The sequence below is a fragment of the Pithys albifrons genome, chromosome 6, assembly GCF_047495875.1.
Source record: "Pithys albifrons albifrons isolate INPA30051 chromosome 6, PitAlb_v1, whole genome shotgun sequence".
NCBI classification, from domain to species: Eukaryota; Metazoa; Chordata; class Aves; order Passeriformes; family Thamnophilidae; genus Pithys; species Pithys albifrons.
The window spans coordinates 38,503,756-38,525,201 of record NC_092463.1 but is presented as its reverse complement, the minus strand read 5'-3'; the positions used below and the strand labels follow the sequence as shown (position 1 = coordinate 38,525,201).

At 42.2% G+C, this 21,446-nt stretch overlaps 2 protein-coding genes across 3 annotated transcripts in view; one reads left to right on the top strand and one right to left on the bottom strand.

Moving 5' to 3' along the window:
- LOC139673188 (cytosolic phospholipase A2 beta-like) overlaps positions 1-13,159 on the top strand; it is a 33,664-nt gene extending 20,505 nt beyond the window's left edge. For both annotated transcript variants that reach the window (XM_071558368.1, XM_071558367.1), the window contains 6 exons: positions 390-527; positions 1,692-1,796; positions 2,416-2,601; positions 4,688-4,854; positions 5,336-5,522; positions 9,503-13,159. In XM_071558368.1, coding sequence (XP_071414469.1) covers positions 390-527; positions 1,692-1,796; positions 2,416-2,601; positions 4,688-4,854; positions 5,336-5,522; positions 9,503-9,741 — 1,022 coding nt within the window. In that variant the 3' untranslated portion in view covers positions 9,742-13,159. The remainder of the gene's footprint in view (positions 1-389; positions 528-1,691; positions 1,797-2,415; positions 2,602-4,687; positions 4,855-5,335; positions 5,523-9,502) is intronic.
- A 1,554-nt stretch (positions 13,160-14,713) lies between these two features.
- Positions 14,714-21,446, bottom strand: part of SPTBN5 (spectrin beta, non-erythrocytic 5) — a 92,785-nt gene continuing 86,052 nt past the window's right edge. Inside the window, 9 exon segments of the mRNA XM_071559305.1 lie at positions 14,714-14,843; positions 14,845-14,895; positions 15,479-15,614; positions 16,106-16,191; positions 16,374-16,465; positions 16,880-16,966; positions 18,582-18,653; positions 19,599-20,219; positions 21,207-21,311. Coding sequence (XP_071415406.1) covers positions 14,714-14,843; positions 14,845-14,895; positions 15,479-15,614; positions 16,106-16,191; positions 16,374-16,465; positions 16,880-16,966; positions 18,582-18,653; positions 19,599-20,219; positions 21,207-21,311 — 1,380 coding nt within the window.

The window sequence follows — 21,446 nt, the reverse complement described above, 5'->3', positions numbered from 1 at the left end:
TTGTTATATCATGTAGACTGCCAGGTTTGGGTTTACTTTCATGCCAGTCGTTCCTTGCAGTTTAGATCACACTTGCATGTTGTACAGTTGATGCTCTTGATTTAGAGAGGCAAGTGGGATGCTGGAGTCTTTATATAGAAATAGATATTTAAGCTTTTGAACCTAATATTAGACTTTTTCTGAAGTGAAAAGGCTAGATCCTTTTGTATGCAAATCATCTCTCTGTATGGAGGTAGATGATGCAGCTTGGAGTACAAAGATATGGAGAGTACTGCGCTGCTGAGACAAGCAAGATTCTTGGAGCTTCTCAATAGTTTATGCACAGGGGAAGATTTTGGGGTTTTTTATTTTTATTACAGTAAACATGCCATATGTCAATTCTTTTGTAGAGTGGGCAGATTTCTCTCCTTATGAGGTGGCCATACCAAAATACGGAGTCTCCATTCCTTCAGAATATTTTGACAGCAAGTTCTTCATGGGAAGGCGAGTGAGGAAGATGCCAGAATCTCGTATCTGCTATCTGGAAGGTGACCTAACAATGCAAAGTAGTCAATCACAGCACTTGCCTGCCAGTGGCCTGTGTGCAACATTCCTTGCCAGCAGGTCTGCTCTAATCTTGATTCAGTGGGCTTTTTACCCCTTTTGTACACTTCTGCTCTTTGTAAAGCTTCTTTCCTTCTGTCCTCCCTTTTAACCTGTGAAGATTTGGGAGAGTTGCAGCATGTTTCCTCTTCCATTTTCTAAAACAAACAAGGTGGTGGAAAAGGCAAGTTGAAGAAATAGTAAGCCTTCCTTCCCTGAGCAGTCATCAACATTTCAATTTCATAAACTATGTTTTTAGACAATGCGTTATTGGGGTAAAATTGCAAGGAGCTGAAAATAAAATACATAGTCTAAAACAACCAACAAATGTGAGAGTGATCTGAGCTTTGTGGGTTGAGAGTGGTGTCACTAATCTTCTTTGCCCATAAGGATGAGGAAAGCCCTTGTAACCTTGAACTGCTACCTTGACTGGCCATTCTGCCACTAAAGATAAAGAAAAGGGGACAAGCAGCTAGTCAGAGGAACCCATTTGTCCCAGGCAGATTTTAAATCCTTGCAAGAGTTTTAGTCTTGATACCAAAGACAAGGGTCCAGTAGAGACAAAAATCGTATTTCTCTGACTGTGAAGTCTGCTAGAGATTAAATTTGTTCCTCATGTAAATACCTGGCATGGGGCTAAATGGCAAAGAACAGTTCTTTCTTTTCCAAAAGCAGACTCACATATGGAGACAATTCTATTTTGATCCTGGACCAGTTGCATTCCACAGAAAAAAAAAAACATGCCTGAAAGGGAAAAATGGAGGTAGATCAATTTAAAGGATAAATCGGTTTAAAGAAAGCCCTAATGCATATACAGCTTCACCAAGCTTTCAAAGCCTGCTTTCTCTCACAGGTACACATGTCATTTGAGCGACTGATACGTCTTGTTACTCTCTGCTATGCAGTGAATGGTCTGTGTGTAGTTACTTCTTGAGAAAGAGCACTGAAGTGTTGACACCATTATTTTTGAACTTTGTGAAACCTACTGCTTAAACTGTGTTATAGCAAGGTCCATTCACAAGGACCAATAATATGAGGCATGGGTACTTGTATCATCAGTGGTTAGCGTGTGGTAGTGCAGTGTTTTCACCATATGGTTTGACTTGCAGGTCTTTGGACAAACATCTTTACTAGGAATTTGCTGGATGGCTTGTACTGGTCCTCAAATTCAAATGAGTTCTGGGAACGATGGGCCCAAGATATGGTAGATATAGGTAAGAGTTTCAAAATCAGTATTTATTTTTGACCAGACAATATTTCCCGTTCAGGGGAGACTTAAGAAAGGTACACTGTTGGTGCTGTTAGTGAATAATCTCTCACATGTTCTCTCTAAGTTGCTGCTAACCTTCCCTTCCCAAACCTTCCCTTCCCTTCCTCTTTCCCTCCCCCCTCCCTTCTCTTCCCCTGCCCTTTCCCCTTTCCTATATCCCCTCTCCCCTCTCCCCTTTCCCCTTCCCTTTCCCCTTCCCCTTCAGCACACTTCCATGCTAGTTACAAATGTTTCTCATTTAAAAATTCCTCCTGGTCTGTTACATGAATCCACCCGTGACTGCAAAGGAGAACGGTGACTTTTACTTGTGGGCAAAAAAGTACAAAGCCAGTATGTCATTTGAAAGAGTAAAAAACAAAAGCAGTGGTTGCTTTAAAGAAAACCAAATACCTCTTTGTTTAAATGAGGTGGGTTATGTACACCTGTTTTCCTGCAGCCTGCAAGAAACAGGGAGGGGAGGCACCCACAGAAAGACAACAAGTGCAGCTGTCCATTAAATGTATCTGGCAGAACAGATTGCTGGGGTTTTTTGTTTTGTTTTCATAGTTTCTTCTCTATTTCAGAAAAACATTCCCCTGAGGATGATATCACTGTCATCGAACCTCCATCCTGTTTGTCAGGGAAGTTGTATGAAATGTTTCAGGACATTATGACCAAGCGCCCACTACTGGGAAAGTCTCATAACTTCCTGAGAGGCCTAGAATTTCATAAGGATTATATCCATCAGAAAAAATTTATTGAATGGAAAGGTAACTGCAACAAAGAGTTAGCTGCATTGTGCAGGTAACATCTCAGATTTTTTTTTTTAGACTTTGGAAAACTCACATTTAGAGATATTTTTTTCAGGGTTTGGAAATCTGCTGAGGTGGAACTATGTTCACAGTGTCTGTTGCTTTAGAATAATAGGTTCAAATGAACTAGTACATGGGGTGCTCTTTCACTTCTGGGGATATCTGTAATTTGTGTGAAAACATGCTCTTCTACACGAAGTTTGCCACTCTGCATAGGTACAGTGGTCAAAAGATTCAGGAAGGGCAGAATCTTTTGAGGTCAAGAAGCAAAGGTAACACCAGAAGCATGAAAGAGCAGGTCATTATGTAGATCAGATGAAGGAAAGGACTGGTTGCAAGCATGTGGTTGCCCATATGCCTGATATTTTTGCTTGATGATTTATCCATCCAAAGACCCCTCTTTAACTCCTCAGAAACAGAAATACTGAGATCCCACCACAGAAAGTTAAAGTCACATAGGGTTAGACTGTATATATTAAAGAAACAGAATTCACAGACTTGATGAATAAATTGAAGAGCAATTTTCTATGCCCTGTGCCCCGCAGGTAGGCAAAGTAAACAGTCATAATAGTTTTACCTCAAAATCTATGAAACAATCTGTGAAATGATAGCAAGGTGATGGAGCTAAGGTTTTGTGCATCAAAAACCTTCCAATAATCCCAGTACCCTCATTTATTCCATAAACAGGTAGAAATGTGGGAGGACTCCATATTATTAAGGTTAACTCCAACAAGAAAACATGTGTCCTCTGCCTCCTCTGAGTCTTTCTCTTTGGCAACTTGTGTTTTCTCTCTCGTTTTATGCAAGTTACAACATGTTTTGTCCCTCTTTGCCATTGCTACATGGTTTGCGGACAATGGCAAGAGATAGTGGTGCTTTTTGTGGCCGAAGATAGAGCCCATAGTGTGCTACCTCCTTTCAAAATTTTCCATTAGTGAAGTCAGTGTCTCAAAAGAGTCTCCTCTAAGAAAACAAAAGAGAGAAGGAAAAATCATGTATCATAAGAGGGGTAGGTGACAGAAAGAGCAAGTGAGTGGCTTAAGAAGCTGAATGAAGGATGAAATTGTCAGTTAGTAAATGTTAAAAAAAACTTTCCTTAATTTTTTAAAAAAACAATTTTTAATACAAATTGGGTAGAAGCAGAATTCAAGAGGATTTTGAGGAAGTGAGCATAGGTACACTAAAGACTATCTCAGGGTAGACATTCCGCAATAAGTTTGTTTTAAAGGCTTCCCTACATTTGAGGTTATCTGACTTATTAAAACAAGGCTTTAAATGCTTAATTTTCCTGGTGAGATATTGAGAACTAATACCCTGGAATTAGTCTGATGCATTTAGAGTAGGGCTCACACTTTCAAGGGGATTCCTGAGACATGACTTCTTTAAAGTCTCATTTTGGATGCGAGATGAAAGAAGAGATTCTCACAAGGAAATGCCTACTTCTAGTTCAGATATCCAACCATGAGTGAATTCTGCATAGTTCCATCTCTGTGATAAGAAAAAGAGGGTAATGGAATTTAAACTAAAAATTTTCACTGGGCCAAATAAAACTAAAAAGTATGCTCTGTTTTTTCAGTGAGGGACTGCAAGCAAGTGTCTCTCATTACAGCAGAATCTGTGAATTTTCAGCAGCCTTGAAGGGTAAAATAAGCACATTTGGTAAAGACTTGACAGTGAGGGAATGGAAAAATTTTGAGTTATTACTTCAAGCTGCAGTTCTTAGGGGGAAAAAAATCTGTTGAAGTCTGTATTCTATGAAAAATGACTCCCCAGAGCAGCTATGAGGTCAGTGGAGTCTGTGTATCACCTGCCTGGCTGCCTCATGGCCTGCCTTTGTGAGTGTCCCTGGGAGAATGTGGTAACAGGCCAGATGTGCCCAGATGTGCTGTTTGAGGCCATGTTTGTGGGCTTGCATTATGGAGGGAGGTGACCCTGGTGTCTTGAGGGCAACCAAGGGGCTGCTCTTAATATGTAGCACAGACAGAATTACTCACTCCTCCTTTCCTAACAATGCACCACTAACTATATTAAAAATATTTTTCAGACACTATACTGGATGCTTTCCCTAACAACCTGACACCACTGCAGAAATACCTTTGTCTCATAGACGTTGGCTACTTCATCAACACCAGCGGTGCAGCACTTTTCAAGCCAGAGAGAAATGTAGATGTCATTATATCCCTTGATTATGGTTTGGGGAATGTGTTCAAGGTGAGAAGATTAACTTACTTTCTCCTTGCAGCCCCCATAAAACTATTCTTGTCTTATTAAAACTTCTAAGTAAGTGGCCATCTAAATCTTGATCATATATTCAAGAGCAAACCAGTCACTGTATCTTGAAGAAGGAAAGAAACTTCCTTCAAGAACAGAACTATAAAAACTGTTAGGCTCTTTTCTCTATAGTAGATTACAGCATACATTTTCTGGGATCCTTAGGGAATTGCAGTAACCATTGTTTGCTGGAGACATGCTCTTGATCTCTCCTGATCTGTCATGACAAATTTTAGGTGTGGTTTTGGGTCATTCTTTTGAGCTTTTAGTGAATGGTGATCGAAAGCAGTACTGTGGCTACTTTGGACTTCATTTCAGAGTGATTCTAGGGAATGAGTTAAGATGCCATAGTATTTCCAGGATACTTGGGTAAACCGGATTCTTGGTTTAGAGCTTTAACTCTGATATTCTGTGTCCACAGCAATTAGAGATGACATACAAATATTGCAAAATTCAAAAGATCCCATTCCCCAAAGTGGAGCTAAGTGAAGAAGAGATGAAGAACCCAAAGGAGTGTTATATCTTTTCGGATGCTGAGGACCCCAGAGCACCCATAATAATCCACTTCCCCCTGGTGAATGACACCTTTAAGGAATTCAAGGAGCCAGGTAAATTCAGTCAACAAAACTATGTACTGTGCTCTACCCCTGCTATGTTTCCACTGATGATAGGCAGAAGAGCAATCTCCGTACACCTGCAGGTCATTCTTCACTTGCAAAGTATGGAGGACACAGTCCTGAGCAACTCAGTGCCATACAGTGTTGGAAAGCACTGCCTACACTGGGTGGGTCTCTGGTTTTGTAAAAAAAACAAAAACATCCCAGCCCCTGGAAAGCATCTGAATGTTTAATGAGTGCAAGAGCAGGCAAAATGCCAGGCTCGCTGCAGTGCTTTGCCAGTGCACTCACAGGCTGCAGCTGCACAGCTGGACAGGCACAGGGCCTCCTCTCTGGCCCCATTGCTGTGGTTGGAAGAGAGGACCATGAACCACTTGTAGTGGTCACTTGCTTGCACTGAGCACAGGAGCAGGCGGAATGGCTGCCTGCAGAGAGGGCATGTCTGTCTGGCCTAGTGATGGATGCTGGTAGTGCAGAATTGATGAAGGCAGAAAGGCAGATAGGCTGTGTCCTCAATGTCCTCCAGGCAGATGGGGCATTGTGCTGCCTCCTCCAGCCCTCACAGCAGCAGCAGAGTTGCTGTCCTGCAGGTCTCCCTCACTTGTGCCTCATGCATGTCCTGCCACGAGAGATGTGCATAGTGCCGGTGCTTTTCTGGGGCCAGGAGGGGGACAGCAAAAAAAGGCCTAGAGAGCTGTAGGAGCAGGGAGATATGGACCTCCATAAGGATCTTTTGGTGGGCTGGAAAGCAGCAACAGCAGGAGCTGGACAGTGGGCAATCCAGCCCCAGGTCTGCCTGGCAGTCCTGCCTGTGGTAGGCTGCCTGTGGAGGAGAGAGAGGTGCTTAGGGAACCTCCTGTCCAGGCCTCAGAGGATGGCAGGCTTGGACATAGGGCCCTGGGCTGTGTGGCTGTGGTGGGAGAAGCTCCATCCAGTGCTTGGTAGAAGCTAGGGCAGAGCAGAGAGATGTGGGGCCAGCCCAGGATGTGCAACTATCTCTGCTCAAGCCACCTGAGACAGGATGCCTGGGGCAAGCTCTGGAGAGAGGCTCCTGGGGGAAGAGCTGAAGCACCTGAGCCCCCAAAGTGCTCTTCCCCAGATCCTGGCTGAGGTAGCACAGGGCATGTGCCTTCAGGACACAGTCAGGTACTCCGGGTGATGCTCAGCACTGTGGATGTCCAGGGCACTCTGGTGGTGTGCCTGCTCCCAGGACAGTCACCAGGGGTTCTACGCAGCACTGCACAGCTGGGTAGAGGACGAGGAGCACTGGAAAGGGCTGCCTTTGCTCAGTACCCACAGCTGCTGCTCCTCCATGCACAAGCCCAGAGCAAGTCCAGGGTTCTGCTGGAGCCTGCACGTCTGGTGTGTGCACCCACAGGAGCTCTGGACAGACTGCATGGTGACGGAAACTTTGTCTGCTAAGGACCTGTGAGGTCATGGGCAGCTGCAGCTCCTCCATATTCACATCACACTAGTGCTGGAGCCGCTCCTGACAGCCACCCAACTAGGAAAGCTGACGCCTTTCAAAAGGGGAAAGCCTGCTCTGCAGCACATGTGGCCTTGCAGGTGGGTTTGAACCTCAGGGTCCTGTGCTTAGAGGCCAGTGTCCCAAACCCAGAGGGGCAGACCAGCAATGTAGCTGGGAAGCCCTGATGAGGTCCTAAGTGCCAATGGAGGGAGCACCCCAACTCAGCTCCTCCAAGGGCTCCTCTCAGAGGAGAATTTTGTGCCCCCTGTCATGGGGGAGAAAGGCTCTGAGAGGACAGTTGAGGATGGAAGGGACCTTTGGAGGTCACCATGACCAAGGTCCTTGCTGAAGCATATTCACATAGGGCAGGTTGTCCAGGACCCTGTCCAGACGGATTTGCAGGTCTCCAATAATGGAGAGTCAGCCTGCTCTTTGGGCAACCTGTTTCTCTGCTCAGTGATCCCCCACAGTAAGAGTATCTCGTGGTGTTTAGGAGGAACCTGCTGTGTTTCAGCTTGTGCCCATTGCTTTTACTCTGTCCCTGGGCACCACTGGCCAGAGCTTGGCTCTGTGTAATAAGGGTAAGAAGATAAAAGTTCCTGATCCTCCTATCTTGGCCTACCATTCTATGGTGTGTTGGTCCAAGCACGGCGGGAGAAGTAGGTTCTTTTATTTTCTGAAAGACAGTGAATTGCAATAGCTTCCAGAAAAGCTCTGTCTGTCTGTGGTGTAGACAAAAGAGCCAACTTGTATTACCTTCCAGAAAAGAGCCTTGTCCTGTGCTCGCCAAAGGACTTTCCACAGGAGTTTGTCAGGCCATGTGGAACTTCTGCTCTCCCTGGCTCCTGCTCAGTAGAGCAGACAGAGCATTCTCTCTCCTTCCAATTTTCCCCAAAATTCTACTGTGCTCCTGAGTGGGACCTCAGCAGAATGGGTGTCTCTGAGGGAGCATTTGGGGAGGGATAGGAACAGCAGCAAAAGTTTAAGTAAAGGTGCTTTTCTGTTCTGATTAAAGGAAGAGATACCCTGTAGAGAGAACTAGGCTTGTTCAGTGGAATCTGGAGAAAGTCCAAATAGCAGTGTGTGGTGAGATCTGGTCACTGAGCAGTGGCTGGAAGGTAAAGCAGGTGTGGATTTTGGATTCTCTCAGAATGAAAGATAGACGAGATGATGCAGAGCAAAGCAGCTGCTGCAGGTTCTTAGTGCTCCAGGCCCGAATTGATGAGCTATGCTCACCTGCATGTCTCTGAGCAGTCGGTGATTCATCCATCAAGCTGACAACCAGTCACTGATGTGGGTGGTTGGGGAAGGAGGGACCTTGGCAACCTGGTTTTGTGGATTCGAGTTTAACAGTGGAGCTTTTGGTTTCTAGGTGGATGAGAGACACCTTGTGGAATATGGGCACTTTTCTTTCTTGGTTTTGACTATTTAGATTCTAAAGGGACTCAATTTGTGAAGTACCCATTTACAATGAAGGTATTGTAGACTATGCTTTTGTGTGCTTGAGGCAGATGCAGCTTTATCTGGACATAAGCAACACAGATAATACATCAATCTGGATATTGGGAGGCTCAATGAAGCAACATTGGGTATTTTTAATACAGCCACTTCTAGTGACAGCCTGTGCCCAACACCTTAAGATCACACTGCCCAGAAACCACTAGGTTAGACCTGCTATGTCTTGAAGAAAAATTCATGTGTCATTTTCATGAGCTTTTGGTTGACATCAGAAGGAATATCTCAGCAGTCTGTTTGTAACCCTGCTGACAGTCCTCTCACGTTACATTTGCACTTTGGGCATATTTGGTTCAGACTGCAAGGAGGTAGACAAAAAAAACTGCAAAGAAAGGTTGCTGAGTTTTTGTAGAAACATAAAAGTGAGACTGCTGAAGTCCCTGGTGCAGGTAATTAGGGTGTCCTTTTAAGCAAAAGCATTGACCTAACAGGGTGTATGGATATTGTCAAATCCAAGAAGCTGAGTTAACCTGAAACCAGTCTGGGGTTTGCTGAGAGTCTGATGTGGGTGCTCTGGTCCATCTGTACCTATGCACTCTGCAACAGGCTTCCAAGGCCTCCTTGTATGTACACACTCTAGCTGGTAAATGTGCACTTGTCACAGCTAATTGAGGGATGGTCATGGATTTGAAAAGTGTTCCAGATGTGTGTCTTGTCTGAGAGTCAGACTTACAGGATTTGGGAGAGGATGTGGACCCATGGACACGCTGCCCAGGAATGACAGTCTGCAGGCCAGGATAAGAAGGAATATAAAGATCTGTGCCAGCTCTGCTGAGGGATTTCCAGGAGTGAGCTTTAGCAGGAGGGGAAAGAGGAGTAGCTGAGAAAACTGACCAGGAATGGTTCTTTCAGGCTGTGGGGTGGGTTTGCAGTATTTCCTAGGGGCTGTTTTAACATTGGGTTCTGCCAAGTAGATCAGTTCCCTGCAACACCATGTATTAGTACTCCGGGTTCATCTCACTGTGGTGGCTTTTGTCTTTCTCTGCAGGGGTAAAGCGTGGGCACTCAGAGATGGAAGAAGGCAAAGTAAATCTGGAGAACAACTGCTCACCCTACTACCTCATTAGACTAATCTACTCCTCTGAAAATTTTGATAAACTTGTGAACCTGAGCAAATACAACATCCTCAATAACAAAGACCTGCTCCTCCAGGCAATCTGGAGTGCTGTAGAACGGAGGAGAAGCAGCAGGACTGGGAATGTCTCCAGCTACTCTGGATACCCCTAGGCTGGATTTTTGCACTGTTCCCTACAGAAGGCTATGGCAGCACATTACAACACATCACAGTCACATTACAACACATCACAGTGTTCGTTATTTGCAGAAAACTGAGGAAACCTGTACATTTCTCATCTTGCCTTGTTCAAGCTCCTAGCTTTCAAAGGGGTTTATTTAATCTCATTCCCCCATGTTTTCAACCCACAAGAGCCTCACACGATGGTCTTACTTAAGAAATTAAGGTCCTGGTTAGCAGAGACCTCCCAGGGTCTCCTTGATGTTATAGCACTTGGTGGTGGTGCTAGATAGTTCTTTGTCCCCCTGTCCCTTCAACCCTGAGCCCATTGTCGGTGTCTTTTCAACGCTTTGTTAGTCCTGGCCATTTGCATTCAGTACTGTCCAGATTTTCAGATAGGCTGAGCAACTAGAATTTGCACTGAATTGGTGGGCTCAGCTTTGAAGTCAGGCCAAAGAGTCATGCATATATATATGTGAACTACGGCCAAACTGCAATGTAGACAACCATCCTCTGTCTGGCTGATTCCCCTTGCTGATTTAGAAGTTACTCCTTTTTTCTGTTCTCCTGCAAAAGTTTGGCACAGAAATGCTGCTCTAAACTGCCACAAAGGAGGCAGTTACATTTCGAGGAGAGAGGATGTTAGCTGCAGTGAGTATGGTTCTCTTGAGCATTGGCTGGAGGGAAAGTCCTGAATAAAGCATGAGTGATTGTATTGATTTATACCAGCAGTGCCTTTATATGTTAAAACTTCCAGAGCCTGAAACAAACTTAGGATAGCAAAAGCTTGAGAGGAATAATTACCAAAGACTAAAGTATGTTTAATGAAATGATCATGACCAAGACATAAGCTGGTGCTCCTTCTGGATGTAAACTGAATATAGGACAACATAATTCACCAATAGAATGAATAGCAATTGCATTTTCACATCCAGGAGATTTTTACCTTTAACAGTCTTCTCTCCCTAACATTACAGTCAAGGTATTTTTAATAGGAACTACACAAAATAGAGCAAAATTTTTAAAAAGGAGATCCTCTATCATACTTCATTGCTGGAAAAAAAAATATTTGGAAAAATGATGCCTGGTTTTCATTTGCTTTGGAATGCAGTGAGAAACTTTGCCTTGAACTAGGAGCTTAGAGCATCTTTATGGCCTTCCACTGTATTAAGGAGATGGTAGAGAAGGATGCTGAACAATATGAAACAGAGCTCCGCAGAAGTCAGAGATGTTTGCAGACTTCTTAACGTTTGATATTTGGACCTGCTTCTGACTTATTCCAAACAGAGCATAATCATCAGAACCTCCAAGGAAAATCTTATGCATTTCTTCTGTGTTGGATATTTACTTGAAATCTACAATTAGTTTTGACTTGAAATAATCCAAAATTAGACAGAGAAACAGGGATCTGCTTTTTTAGTATATGCAGGCAGTATTCAAGCTCAAAGGGAGAGCATTTACAAAGACTTCATTGCCTGAACACTACATCCACTAAATGCTGCTTCTGCTGCAATGGCAATGAATGAGCCTTAGCAATATTCCTCATAGAGTGCTTATTTACTGAGCTAAGAAATATCATGCAAAACCTGAAGAGTCTTAAGAGCTGGAATGCAACTGTACAGCTCAATTCAGATCATGAGAAGATAAGAACTAACCAGATGCCAGCTGCAAGAAAAAAATAAAGAACCATTCTGCGCTGAAAGGTGAGGTGGCAGCAGGATTTGTTAACTTTGCATAGGAGAACAGCATGTCTTGGCACAGTATTTTGTGGCACATACAAAACTACATGGCTGTGTGCATGCACATGCACAGGGTGTACACCGTTTCCGTGCTCCTTTTGCTGGTTCTATAAAGAAACCTCTCCCTATAACCTGCATGCACAGAACAAACACTGATTTCATCATGGCTGTGAAGTGACTGTGTGCTTTCATGTCCCATGTCCTGGTGCGCCTTTATTCACCCAGGCTCCACAGGCATTTGGTGTTTGACCCTCTCCTCATCCTGGCCAGAAAGGATGGACCAGAAGTGAGTGATGCCGTCATGCTGTCCATCTCCATGTCCTCACTCTTCTTGGGATGTCAAATTGTTGCTTACATCTTCCAGCATTATGCTATTACACAGGAGGTGCAAAGGTCTGGGCTGGAGTAGAGGGCTGGGGGCTGAACAGTTAGGAGAGAACCAGAATAATAGTAACTGATAACAGATAGGTAGTTGTGGGTGGGGAAGGTGGTATGCCTCTCCCTTTGTCAGGAGAACTGTCACGAAAATTTGTGCCAACACATAAAGTCGGGTTGGGGACTGCTGTTTAATCTTGCTGCTTGAGGCATAGACAAGCATATGCCCTTTCACCTCCTCATAGCCCCATGGGGTACCACTGTAGCCTTAAATGGTAATAGCTTTATCAAATGTATTTTTGCATTTCAGGGCCTGAAATTGTATGAGGGCTCTATCACTGACTGTCAGAGTGCCTTTTTGTTTTATTTTGATTACAGTTTGTTTTTGTAATGTGACGTGGATGTGGCACATGGGAATGCATTGAGTGGTGAACTTAGCAGTGCTGAGTTATATAGCTGGACTCAATGGTCATAGAGGTCTTTTTTCCAACCTAAATGATTCCATGATTCTATGACATTCAGGGAATATGTTGCCAGCTTGATGGTGTAGCAGGGTGGAGGGACCTACACCTGGCACAGTCTTGTTTGTGCATCTTGTTGGGAAGTGGTAGCTGGTACAGACTGTCTCCCAAAGCACACTTGAACTCTGGGTCACAGCATGCTGATTTGCACAGCCCAGAACACACAGAACTACAGAGCATAGTTGCAGTGACACAAGGTTCATGGGTGATCTGTGCTCAGTACTGGTCCTTGGTCCTTGTTCTCTTTGTGTATACATGGAGTCTAAGGGCTTTTGAAATTTTGTGTGTTTGTTCCCCAAAGGTTGTGTTTATTTTTTGTGTTGTTTTTGTTTGGTTGGTTTGGTTTTGTTTTGTGTGGGGTTTTTTTTGTCTTGGCTCCATTCTTGCCTGGCCTTGTGCCACATGCTGTCCTGTGACTGAGCAGAGTGCATGGAAACCAAAGCAGGCAATTCCAAGATAAAGCTGTTTATCTGTGCCTCACCTTGAAAAGGCACAAGACAGGCTTATAAATGAGGCATTGCTGGTTTGGTGCTTATGTTTGCTTAACAACTGAAGATGAATACGTATTTGCCAAAAACTCATCTGAAATGCACCCCAGATCACTGCTCTCCGATGAACATCTTGCTGGAAAATCCCCACAAATACAGAGCCTGCCAAACACAAAACAAAAGTTTGTTCATATAACTATTAGCTCTTCTTCATAGAAATTGCTTGCTTGTGTCTTTTAACAGTTTAATAATACATTAATTAAAATAAAATATTGTGAAGGAGCACCAGACTTGTCGAAGTCTTTATGTGCTTAAACACAAGTTTTTTTCTAATTGTATTAGCACTACTTACAGCTAAATGCCTGCTGAGAAGTTTGTGGGGCATTTACTGGTTTCAAATTTGGATGGAAAAATCTGGGAGAAGATTTTCTGGTTTACAAATGGTAAGTTTAAAATACTTAAGCTTTTTTATTTTGTTTTTTTTTTATTTTAACATGTTAGGGGTTTTTTTTGTTTTGTTTTGGTTGGTTGGTTGTTTGTTTTAGGGGGTTTTAAGTAAAAGCAGTTAAAATTGTCAACAATAATGAAAATGCATCAGTTTCCCATTACTTTCATGTGCTGTTGGGTTTTTTTGTTTTCTTTTCGTTTGGTTCTTGCTGTTTTTGTTGCGTTTGTTTTTTTGGTTGTTTGGTTTTTTTGTTTGTTTGGTTTTGGTTTTGGTTTTTTGGGGTTTTTTTTGTGACAGGCAGAAGCTCCAGCTGAGGTACAGCAGATGAGAGAGCTGGACTAGCCAAAAAAATGAAATCATTAGATTGTCCTGTTGGATGCAAGTGATTCCCTGAATTTAAACTCTAGATGCTGCAGGTATCAAGAAAGTATTTACATAAACTTGATGTAAAGCGTTCTCCTCACCCCCACTGGAGAATTAGTCAGGGCAGAGGAGAAAATTGCAAGCAAAGACTGAGAGTCATGCTTCAGACTGGCTAGAAAAGGATCAAGGCTGAAGTCCTTGTTGGAGGATTTAAGGACTTTAGCTTCCACCTACCAGGGAAGAGCCCCCAGCTAGTACACTGTTCTGAGAGTAAAAATTGCCCCAGCTCCCCATATTCATGCTGTGTAACTTCTCTTTGGCTCAGAAACAGAGACAAGTAGGGGGAAAAACATATATTCCTCCTCATAGTTACACCATACCTTATCAGGTGCAGCTTGCTGTCCAGGGACTAGACCTCCTCCTTGCTATCCTGCTTCTCCTCTCCTTTTACACTGCAAGACAGGTTGTTCATGCCTTATTTAAGTTTCAGATACCATTAAAAATGAATAACACTGCAGGACTCTTTTTTAATCCTGGTACCTTTGTCCAGAAAGAACTGGCAAATATGGAATTTTTGATAATGTGTTTTAAAAAGGAAAGATTGTGGAGACTACAAAACACTACAGGAAGTATATAACAAACATTACCTTTTGGTGCACAGACCACTCAAGCCTCTTAAATCTAATCTGCTGGCATCTGCAAATCCACTTGCAGGTGGCTGTAGTTGGCTCTCATGCTCTGCTTGGTGCTCCCCATTCCTGTCCTGCAGAGTCACTTCACTTGAGCTGTCTGGCTTAAAGGTCCCTCTGCTCTTCCCTTATGTAACTCGGAGTAGATGTCCCTTGTATTGTATGCTGAATGACAGAGTTGTTGTATACACACAGAAGTATACTGGTTGCAGTTCTCTTTAATTATGTTTAAAGATTTTATGAGGTTTAATATATAATTTAAAAAGTTTCAAGGGAATTGATTAACTTAAAACATATTCATACATTTCCAGAGGGCTGAGTTAAGTTATAATAGTCTGGTATTCATTGAGGCAAATGTAATTTATTTCTTCCTGCTTCTAGTAGAGATGGAAGCAGTTTATTTCCACTTTGTTCTGGGCTTAGGGTGGTAATGGAGGCTTTGGTCACTGCAGTCCCATCTTCCTTAAAATCTGGAAAATTCCGCAGACTTTCTCTCCGGTTTGATTTTGAAGGAAGGTGTTCTCCTATCAACAACACACATCACCAGAAAATCAGATACAATCTAGAGGAGTTTAAGTCACTCTGTATATACAAGAACTTGTTAGGCATCTAGCTCAGCAGCAAAAGCCTGCCTGGCAGCAGGACTAGGATTTCACATCACAGTCAGCAAGATTTTTGCAGACTCCAAATGCAAGAGAAAGTGATTTACACAGGCCACATTTCTGAATTTGGCTTTGGCTGTGTTTTCCGTGTCTGTGTCTCCCCTGAGCCTCCTTTTCTCCAGGTAAATAATCCCATCTCCCTCAGCTGCTCCTTGTAAATCATGTTCTCTAGATCTTTCGCCAGCTTTGTTGCCCTTCTCTGGATATGGTCCAGCTTCCTTGAAGTGAGGGGCCCAGAACTGAACACAGGACTCAAGGTGTGGCCTCACTGCTGCCAAGAACAGGGGACAATCTCAGCCCTAGTTGCTGGCCACACAATTTCTGTGACATTAGTGACAGAGGAGTAGGACTTTTTGACCTCAGGACAGTCTCCCTTTGTAGGTGATTGCTACCTGAGTACAAACAGCACTGACATCTATTCAGCTTTGCAGCACAGAGTCCATACCTCACGAGTGAGCTTTTGCTGGTCACTCTTTCAGCAGAATCCCTGTCTGGAAAGTCCCACAGTCTTTCCTGGGAGGTCTCTGTGTTTGAAGTGAAAGGCTGCATCATCACTGTGGAATGGGATTTGTTACTGTTTCCTGCAAGGTCAAAAAAAACGACAAATAATCTTCTGAAACAGCATTAGAAGCAGAGTTTTCTGGATCCATAACAATTTTCTCTGAACATCATAGTTGTCACTGTGCTTTGACTACCTTTCCAGTAAGCCACTGCCTAAACAGGTACCCAGAAAGAGATTCAAATTCAGAAGCAAAGCTGTTCATCAGGAATGCAAGGCAGCTCCTTAACAAAAGGAGGAGTACAGTCCTTGGGCAAGGCCTCTATCTGTGAATAACCCTAACCCTAACCCTCTTGGCCAGAGTACAACTGGAAGCCTGCTTTGCAGGTCACCCTGGGTGTTCTCCTGGCAGGTCAAAGCATTGCAGGGTGGCAGGTGACCTGTCTACTGCTGTCTAACATAGTCAAAAAGGACAGCTCTAAATGTACTGAAATAAGGACACTTTCTCATTCTCTTTCTTTTGTCATCTCTTGCTAAAAACACAGCTCATTCTTGAAGGAAATGCTAACATACCTATATTATTCTGTAGTGATTGTAGCCAGTCCTCCATGAGTGACTGAGAAGGTGCTGCGAAGAAATACTCTGCCCCATCTCTCAGCCTGTAAAAGGATAGGAGAAAGTGAATTCTGGTTAGGTTTTTTTTTATACCTTCTGTCCTCATGAGTGTAAGACATTTCAGTTATGCCTCCTTACAACATACAGTCTTAGGTGACTGTAGGCAAATACAACTGTACAGGTAGCTGTGTAGGTTTTCATTTGCACACTATTCTATAAGACTTACCGCAACATGAAGGCGTTCTCTTTCCTGATGTAATTTACCAGCTTCTCACATTTGGAGCCTGAAATGCTGAGGGACAGGAGTGTGGAGGTATTCTGAAGGGGGATAAAATTAAAATAAAATGTCTCCTGCATCCTTTCTGCTAGGATTCAATTCCATACCAACCTGTAGGCTAACTATACACCCATCTTTTTATGCCTGTAACTTTATGACTTGGATCACTGAAGAGAAAGAAGCATGGAGGAACAATGGATGACTGCACTGTATCTTAAAGGCAATTCTTGACTAAGATACTTGTTTTAAGGAATACCTTTGAAAATTTATGAAAGCTTATTATTCTGTGTTATAGTTGGTATGATGGAATAATTGCTGAATTTTCATTCAGCTGACATTTGAAAGAGAACTGATTACTCTTAAACCAAAGCAAATGTTTTTAAATGCAATTTTTAAAATGCATTTTTACATAGGTAGGCAAAGAGATTGCTAGAAAGATTAAAAAAACAAATTACCTTAGATGCTTCTTCTTCATCATTATAGAAATCAAGCTTTAATCCATGAAGTTTCACGTAGAAAGATTTCCAAGACCTTGAGCCTGGCTACATGAGTAGAAATGGCAATAAAATTTAGTTACTAAGTATGTATTTTTAGTAGTAGTAAAATTTTTCATGTGCAACTTCCACAAGAAGCCAGGAGCTGTCCATATTATGGTCACAGAAGTTCTCTTAGTCATTACTATGTCCTAGATAAACAGAACCTACTATAGTTTCTGGTGTGGGTGATTCTAGAAGGGCTCTCTATGAGTCAGGACTGAACAAATGACATAACCTGGTTCAAGCAAGCTCTGTACTATGTGGCCAGCAACATCTTTGAAGGTGGATAATCAAAGTTATGTCTAATTTTTGGCCTCTAAAATTTCTTTCTTATAGCAGGAACACCAGCCCCTGCCTGCTGATCACAGGTTAGTTTGATCAAGCGTATGGTTTCAATCTAATGTGGCTGCTGAATTCTTCCTAATTTCCTAAACTAACCCCAGGGGAATTCTACCAAACAGTGTGCAAAATTAGCAGCTATTTCCAACCCCAATTATGTATCAGTGTAAGGTTAGCTTAGTGCCATGAGACTTTTCCAGATGAGGGATCCTATTACTTGTGTATATTCTTATTTTGTTATGCCAGCGAATCAAGCTGACAATGTGGTCATTCAGAGAAAAGGAAGGAAAAAGTTCTGAGGAATGCAAGGCAACAAGTTTTTTCTTGTTTCGTAACATGAAAGTTCAATATCACTGCATAGTAAATTCTAGATATCCAGAAGAGAAGAAAAACTAAATTTGTCTTCCAGAAGACAGAGTCCATACCAGATTCAGTTTTTTAAAACAGGTCTTTAAAGTTAAAAATTTCAGTGGAAATATTCTATGAGACAAATAATCCAATCCATTGCTATGTGCAATACCTCAGCAAACACAGATGTCTACAGATTGGTGGTGAATATTAGAAAATTCCTGCCCTATTATGATCATTAGGCTACTGACCTGAAATGGTATTATTTCCCAGGATAAGAATCTAGATTGAGTTTCATTCAAACCTGGATTTAATAACCAACTCTTAAAAAATAAACAGAATCTTTATTCTCGTTTAACACAGTTAGAAATTTTAAGTATTGGGAGCATGGGACTGAGGATTTCTACTGCCAACAAACGATCACATCCTGTTACAAGATCATGAAGCTTTATTTTTTGGGGGATGTGGGTTGTTTGTCTTTTTAGTGGATTTGGGGATTTGGGTTGGTTTTGTTTATTTCTTTGTTGAGATTTTTGGCTTGTTTGTTTTTGTTTTGTTTTGGGTTTTTGTTGTTTCATGTTTTTAAATATTGGGGGTTTTTTTCCCCCAATTCAGTTGATACATTGAAACCTGTGTTTATAATTAGGAAAATGTAGTTTACATGTTTATACAGCCTAGGGTATGGTCCATAAATCCATTAAATGTAGACCCTGTTCTCTATGACTCCCATGACAGCCAAAAATTCCATTGTTTCTTTCTCCTAAGGACTTGATCAGGTGCTGCCAAAGTCTCTGGACACTTGCTCATACATTTTAGTGGTAACTGAAGCAAACCCACAGTATTGATCTGCTCTTCAGCAGGGATTGTCCTGCAGAAATCAGACTATAATCCAAGGAAAAATGAAATAACCCAGAGTGATGGCATTTGTTTCTACCTGTTGTCTTCTTGGAAGGAGCTGATCTCTCTTCTCTAGGAAACCCTCCATGTGCTGGAGACTTGCAGAAACCTGAGGCACACAAGAACATTGCTACTTAACTTTAAATGGCCCTTAAGCATATGTTAAAATTTCTGAAGGTCTTTTTTAGATAAATTCCATGCAAAGAAACTGATCTGTGCTTTCCCTAGCCCTTATATTGAGAGCACAGCTAGAAAACCTCACTAGGTTGCAATCATATCTTTGATACACTACCTAAATGAAGAGAATTCACATCCTTCTGGAGCAATTTGCTTATGGAATTTGTTCTATCATAGTGTGTTAATTAATTATTTAATATTATTTTTATATTATACATTTTACTTAAATTGCCTCAGTTATTCATACCACCTCTACACTTACTGAGTTACACTAATGTGTAGTGCTATATTGGAGCACTTGGGTATGTGATAAACACATTCCTCTTAGAGTACAAGAGTGTTGAGTTAACAGTGCATTTCCTGCCAGGGAGAGCAAACAGGAGTTGTTTCTAGTCTTGCACCAGGCCAGCTCTTTGGCAAGTGTGCCATTAGGTCCTGCCTCTCTCTGACTTCTAAACTCAGTGGACATTAACCACTTCTACCTCACATGAAGGGTGTAGGTAAGACTGCAGTCTCACCTCTGTGAGACCGCATCTCTCTCTGTTGTTAACGGCTCTGCTGAGTATTCAGCAGCAGGAATAATCTCTAGTTTGGGAAGGAAAACAGAAACCAATACAGTTGTTAGGACCTAGGCTATGAAGCTGAGCAAATAAAAAATGGGTTTAAGCTATACATAGCTGCTTAAGTCAGCTGTTGTTGTGGAAAGTGATTCAATTGCAAAGGTACATAAAACATCTCTTGTTGTTTGGATCCAGGAGTGTATCCATGATATGTCCACTGAATAGTGCTCTTTGTGACTTTCACTCAGAAATTCCTTTATTGCCTTACTTTAACTAGCAGTTTTGTGAGGAGAAAGCCAGGAATTCCTGGGACTTACCGAAGATGTATTGTCTAATCTCTTGGGATAGGAGTCAGACAGCAGTAAGGTTGGTGATTTATCTAGGGACTTTTGTCCAGGCTCAAGTGGTGTTGCCATTAGTTTGGTCTGGCGGTTGGAAAAAGAGGCACCCATAGCACCTTGTTCCTTAGGAGATAGGTGGTCTGTGGCATGTGAGTCTGACAAACTGCTCCTGTGTTGCTGGTTTATAGGAGTAGGAGATAAAGGAGAGCTTAAAGAACTGTGACTTTCCAAAGATGTAACTTGTGGGCCCACCGTCTTCGGTGTAGGTGGAGTGATAATCTCACTGAGCCTCATCTCAGCTTTCATTTCTGTTTTGTTGCTGCTCAGCACTTCAGGAACTTCCTCAGCAAGGAATTGCTGGAACCTTGTTGGAGATTTTTCAACAGGGGAGAAAATAGTTTCAAGTGGGGCCCTCCAGGACAGGCTGTGTAAGGGCACAGATGGCAGTGGTGTTGTGCTCTTTATTTCTATTGCTTTTGGGAGTGTATTCCTTCTGTCAGATGTTCTTCTTCTCAGAGAGGGAACCCGTACAACTTTGCCTTTATCCTTATGATCACTGTCTTCTGTGTCCACTTGTTTCAGAAGATTCATCTCTCTCTGTAGGACAGCAGTATTACATTTTTTAAAATTACCTTTCATTCATGGACACTTAGATAAGATTTTTATTTTTTAAGCAGGAATAAGTTTTCAAATACACTGTCTCCTGGCATTGAATTTTAAGGCCTGTACCTCTGCTGGCAGTCTTAGAGCCAGATCTGAAATGCTCTGTGCTGAGCATTATTTTGTTGCCCAAACCATAAATATTAACGGTGGTTAATCTCAAATACAGTGAATCCTGCCCTTGATAAGTTCTCTAGAGGTTGATTTTTTAATAAGCTCCAGAGAACTTATGCTCCTTTTTGTGGCACTGCCTCTTCAAGTTTTCTGTAAGAACATTGAGGATCTGGGGGTGTTTTCAAGGAATGTTTTAGAGAAAAAGACCCTTGTCCCTTCATTTAGCCAATTTCCAAACCACTGAACAAAAGACAGATTAGGCTAAGCTAATTTTTAGCTTAATATTAACAAAAAAAAGCTATGTTTTGCTGGTTATTTCATGAAAATAATTTAAAAAACCCACCGAATCTTAGAGGCTCACCAAATATTTTTGCTACTTATCACAATCCACTGTAAAGCTCTGATGCTCGAAAGAAAAAGACCTATCTGTGCTTTGTTTTCCTTTATTTTCAGCACTTTGCTATCCTCTAGAACTCCCAAGTGGCTCCAGCTCCCTACTGAAATCCTGAATGAAGCAAAATCTCTCCATATATGTATCAAGGGATCACCCTGTTCTCACATCCTTTCTGCTGCTCCTAGCAGAAGAAAACTTCCACTTCTTCCCAAGAGCTTTTACAAGCTATTTGATATGTGGATAAAAATCCACAAATAGGTCTTGTTCTCAGCTTCTCTGTCTGCAATATCTCAGCTTTGATAACTCATTTACCCCATATCAGCCTGGGGTTTGTTTGTATGTGGAGTGACATCCAAACAATCAAGGACTCAGATCATCCTATCTCATACACAGCTCATCAACCTTCTAGTACTCACCTTAGTTTTCCTGCTGAGCTGAGCAAATTTCTCCTCCTGTGCTGCAAGCATCTTCTCAAAATCATGGTGTTTCTTCAGTAATTCCTCTACTTCAGACACTGAATCCTGAATGGAAAAATTACCAGTTATGGAAGTCCAAAATCAAGTCCATCAGAAAAGACTATACCTAAAGATTTTCAGATTTACCCTTTCTTTTTAGACAAAAGGTGATTCTGAATTTTTGTAACTGAATGTCTAAAC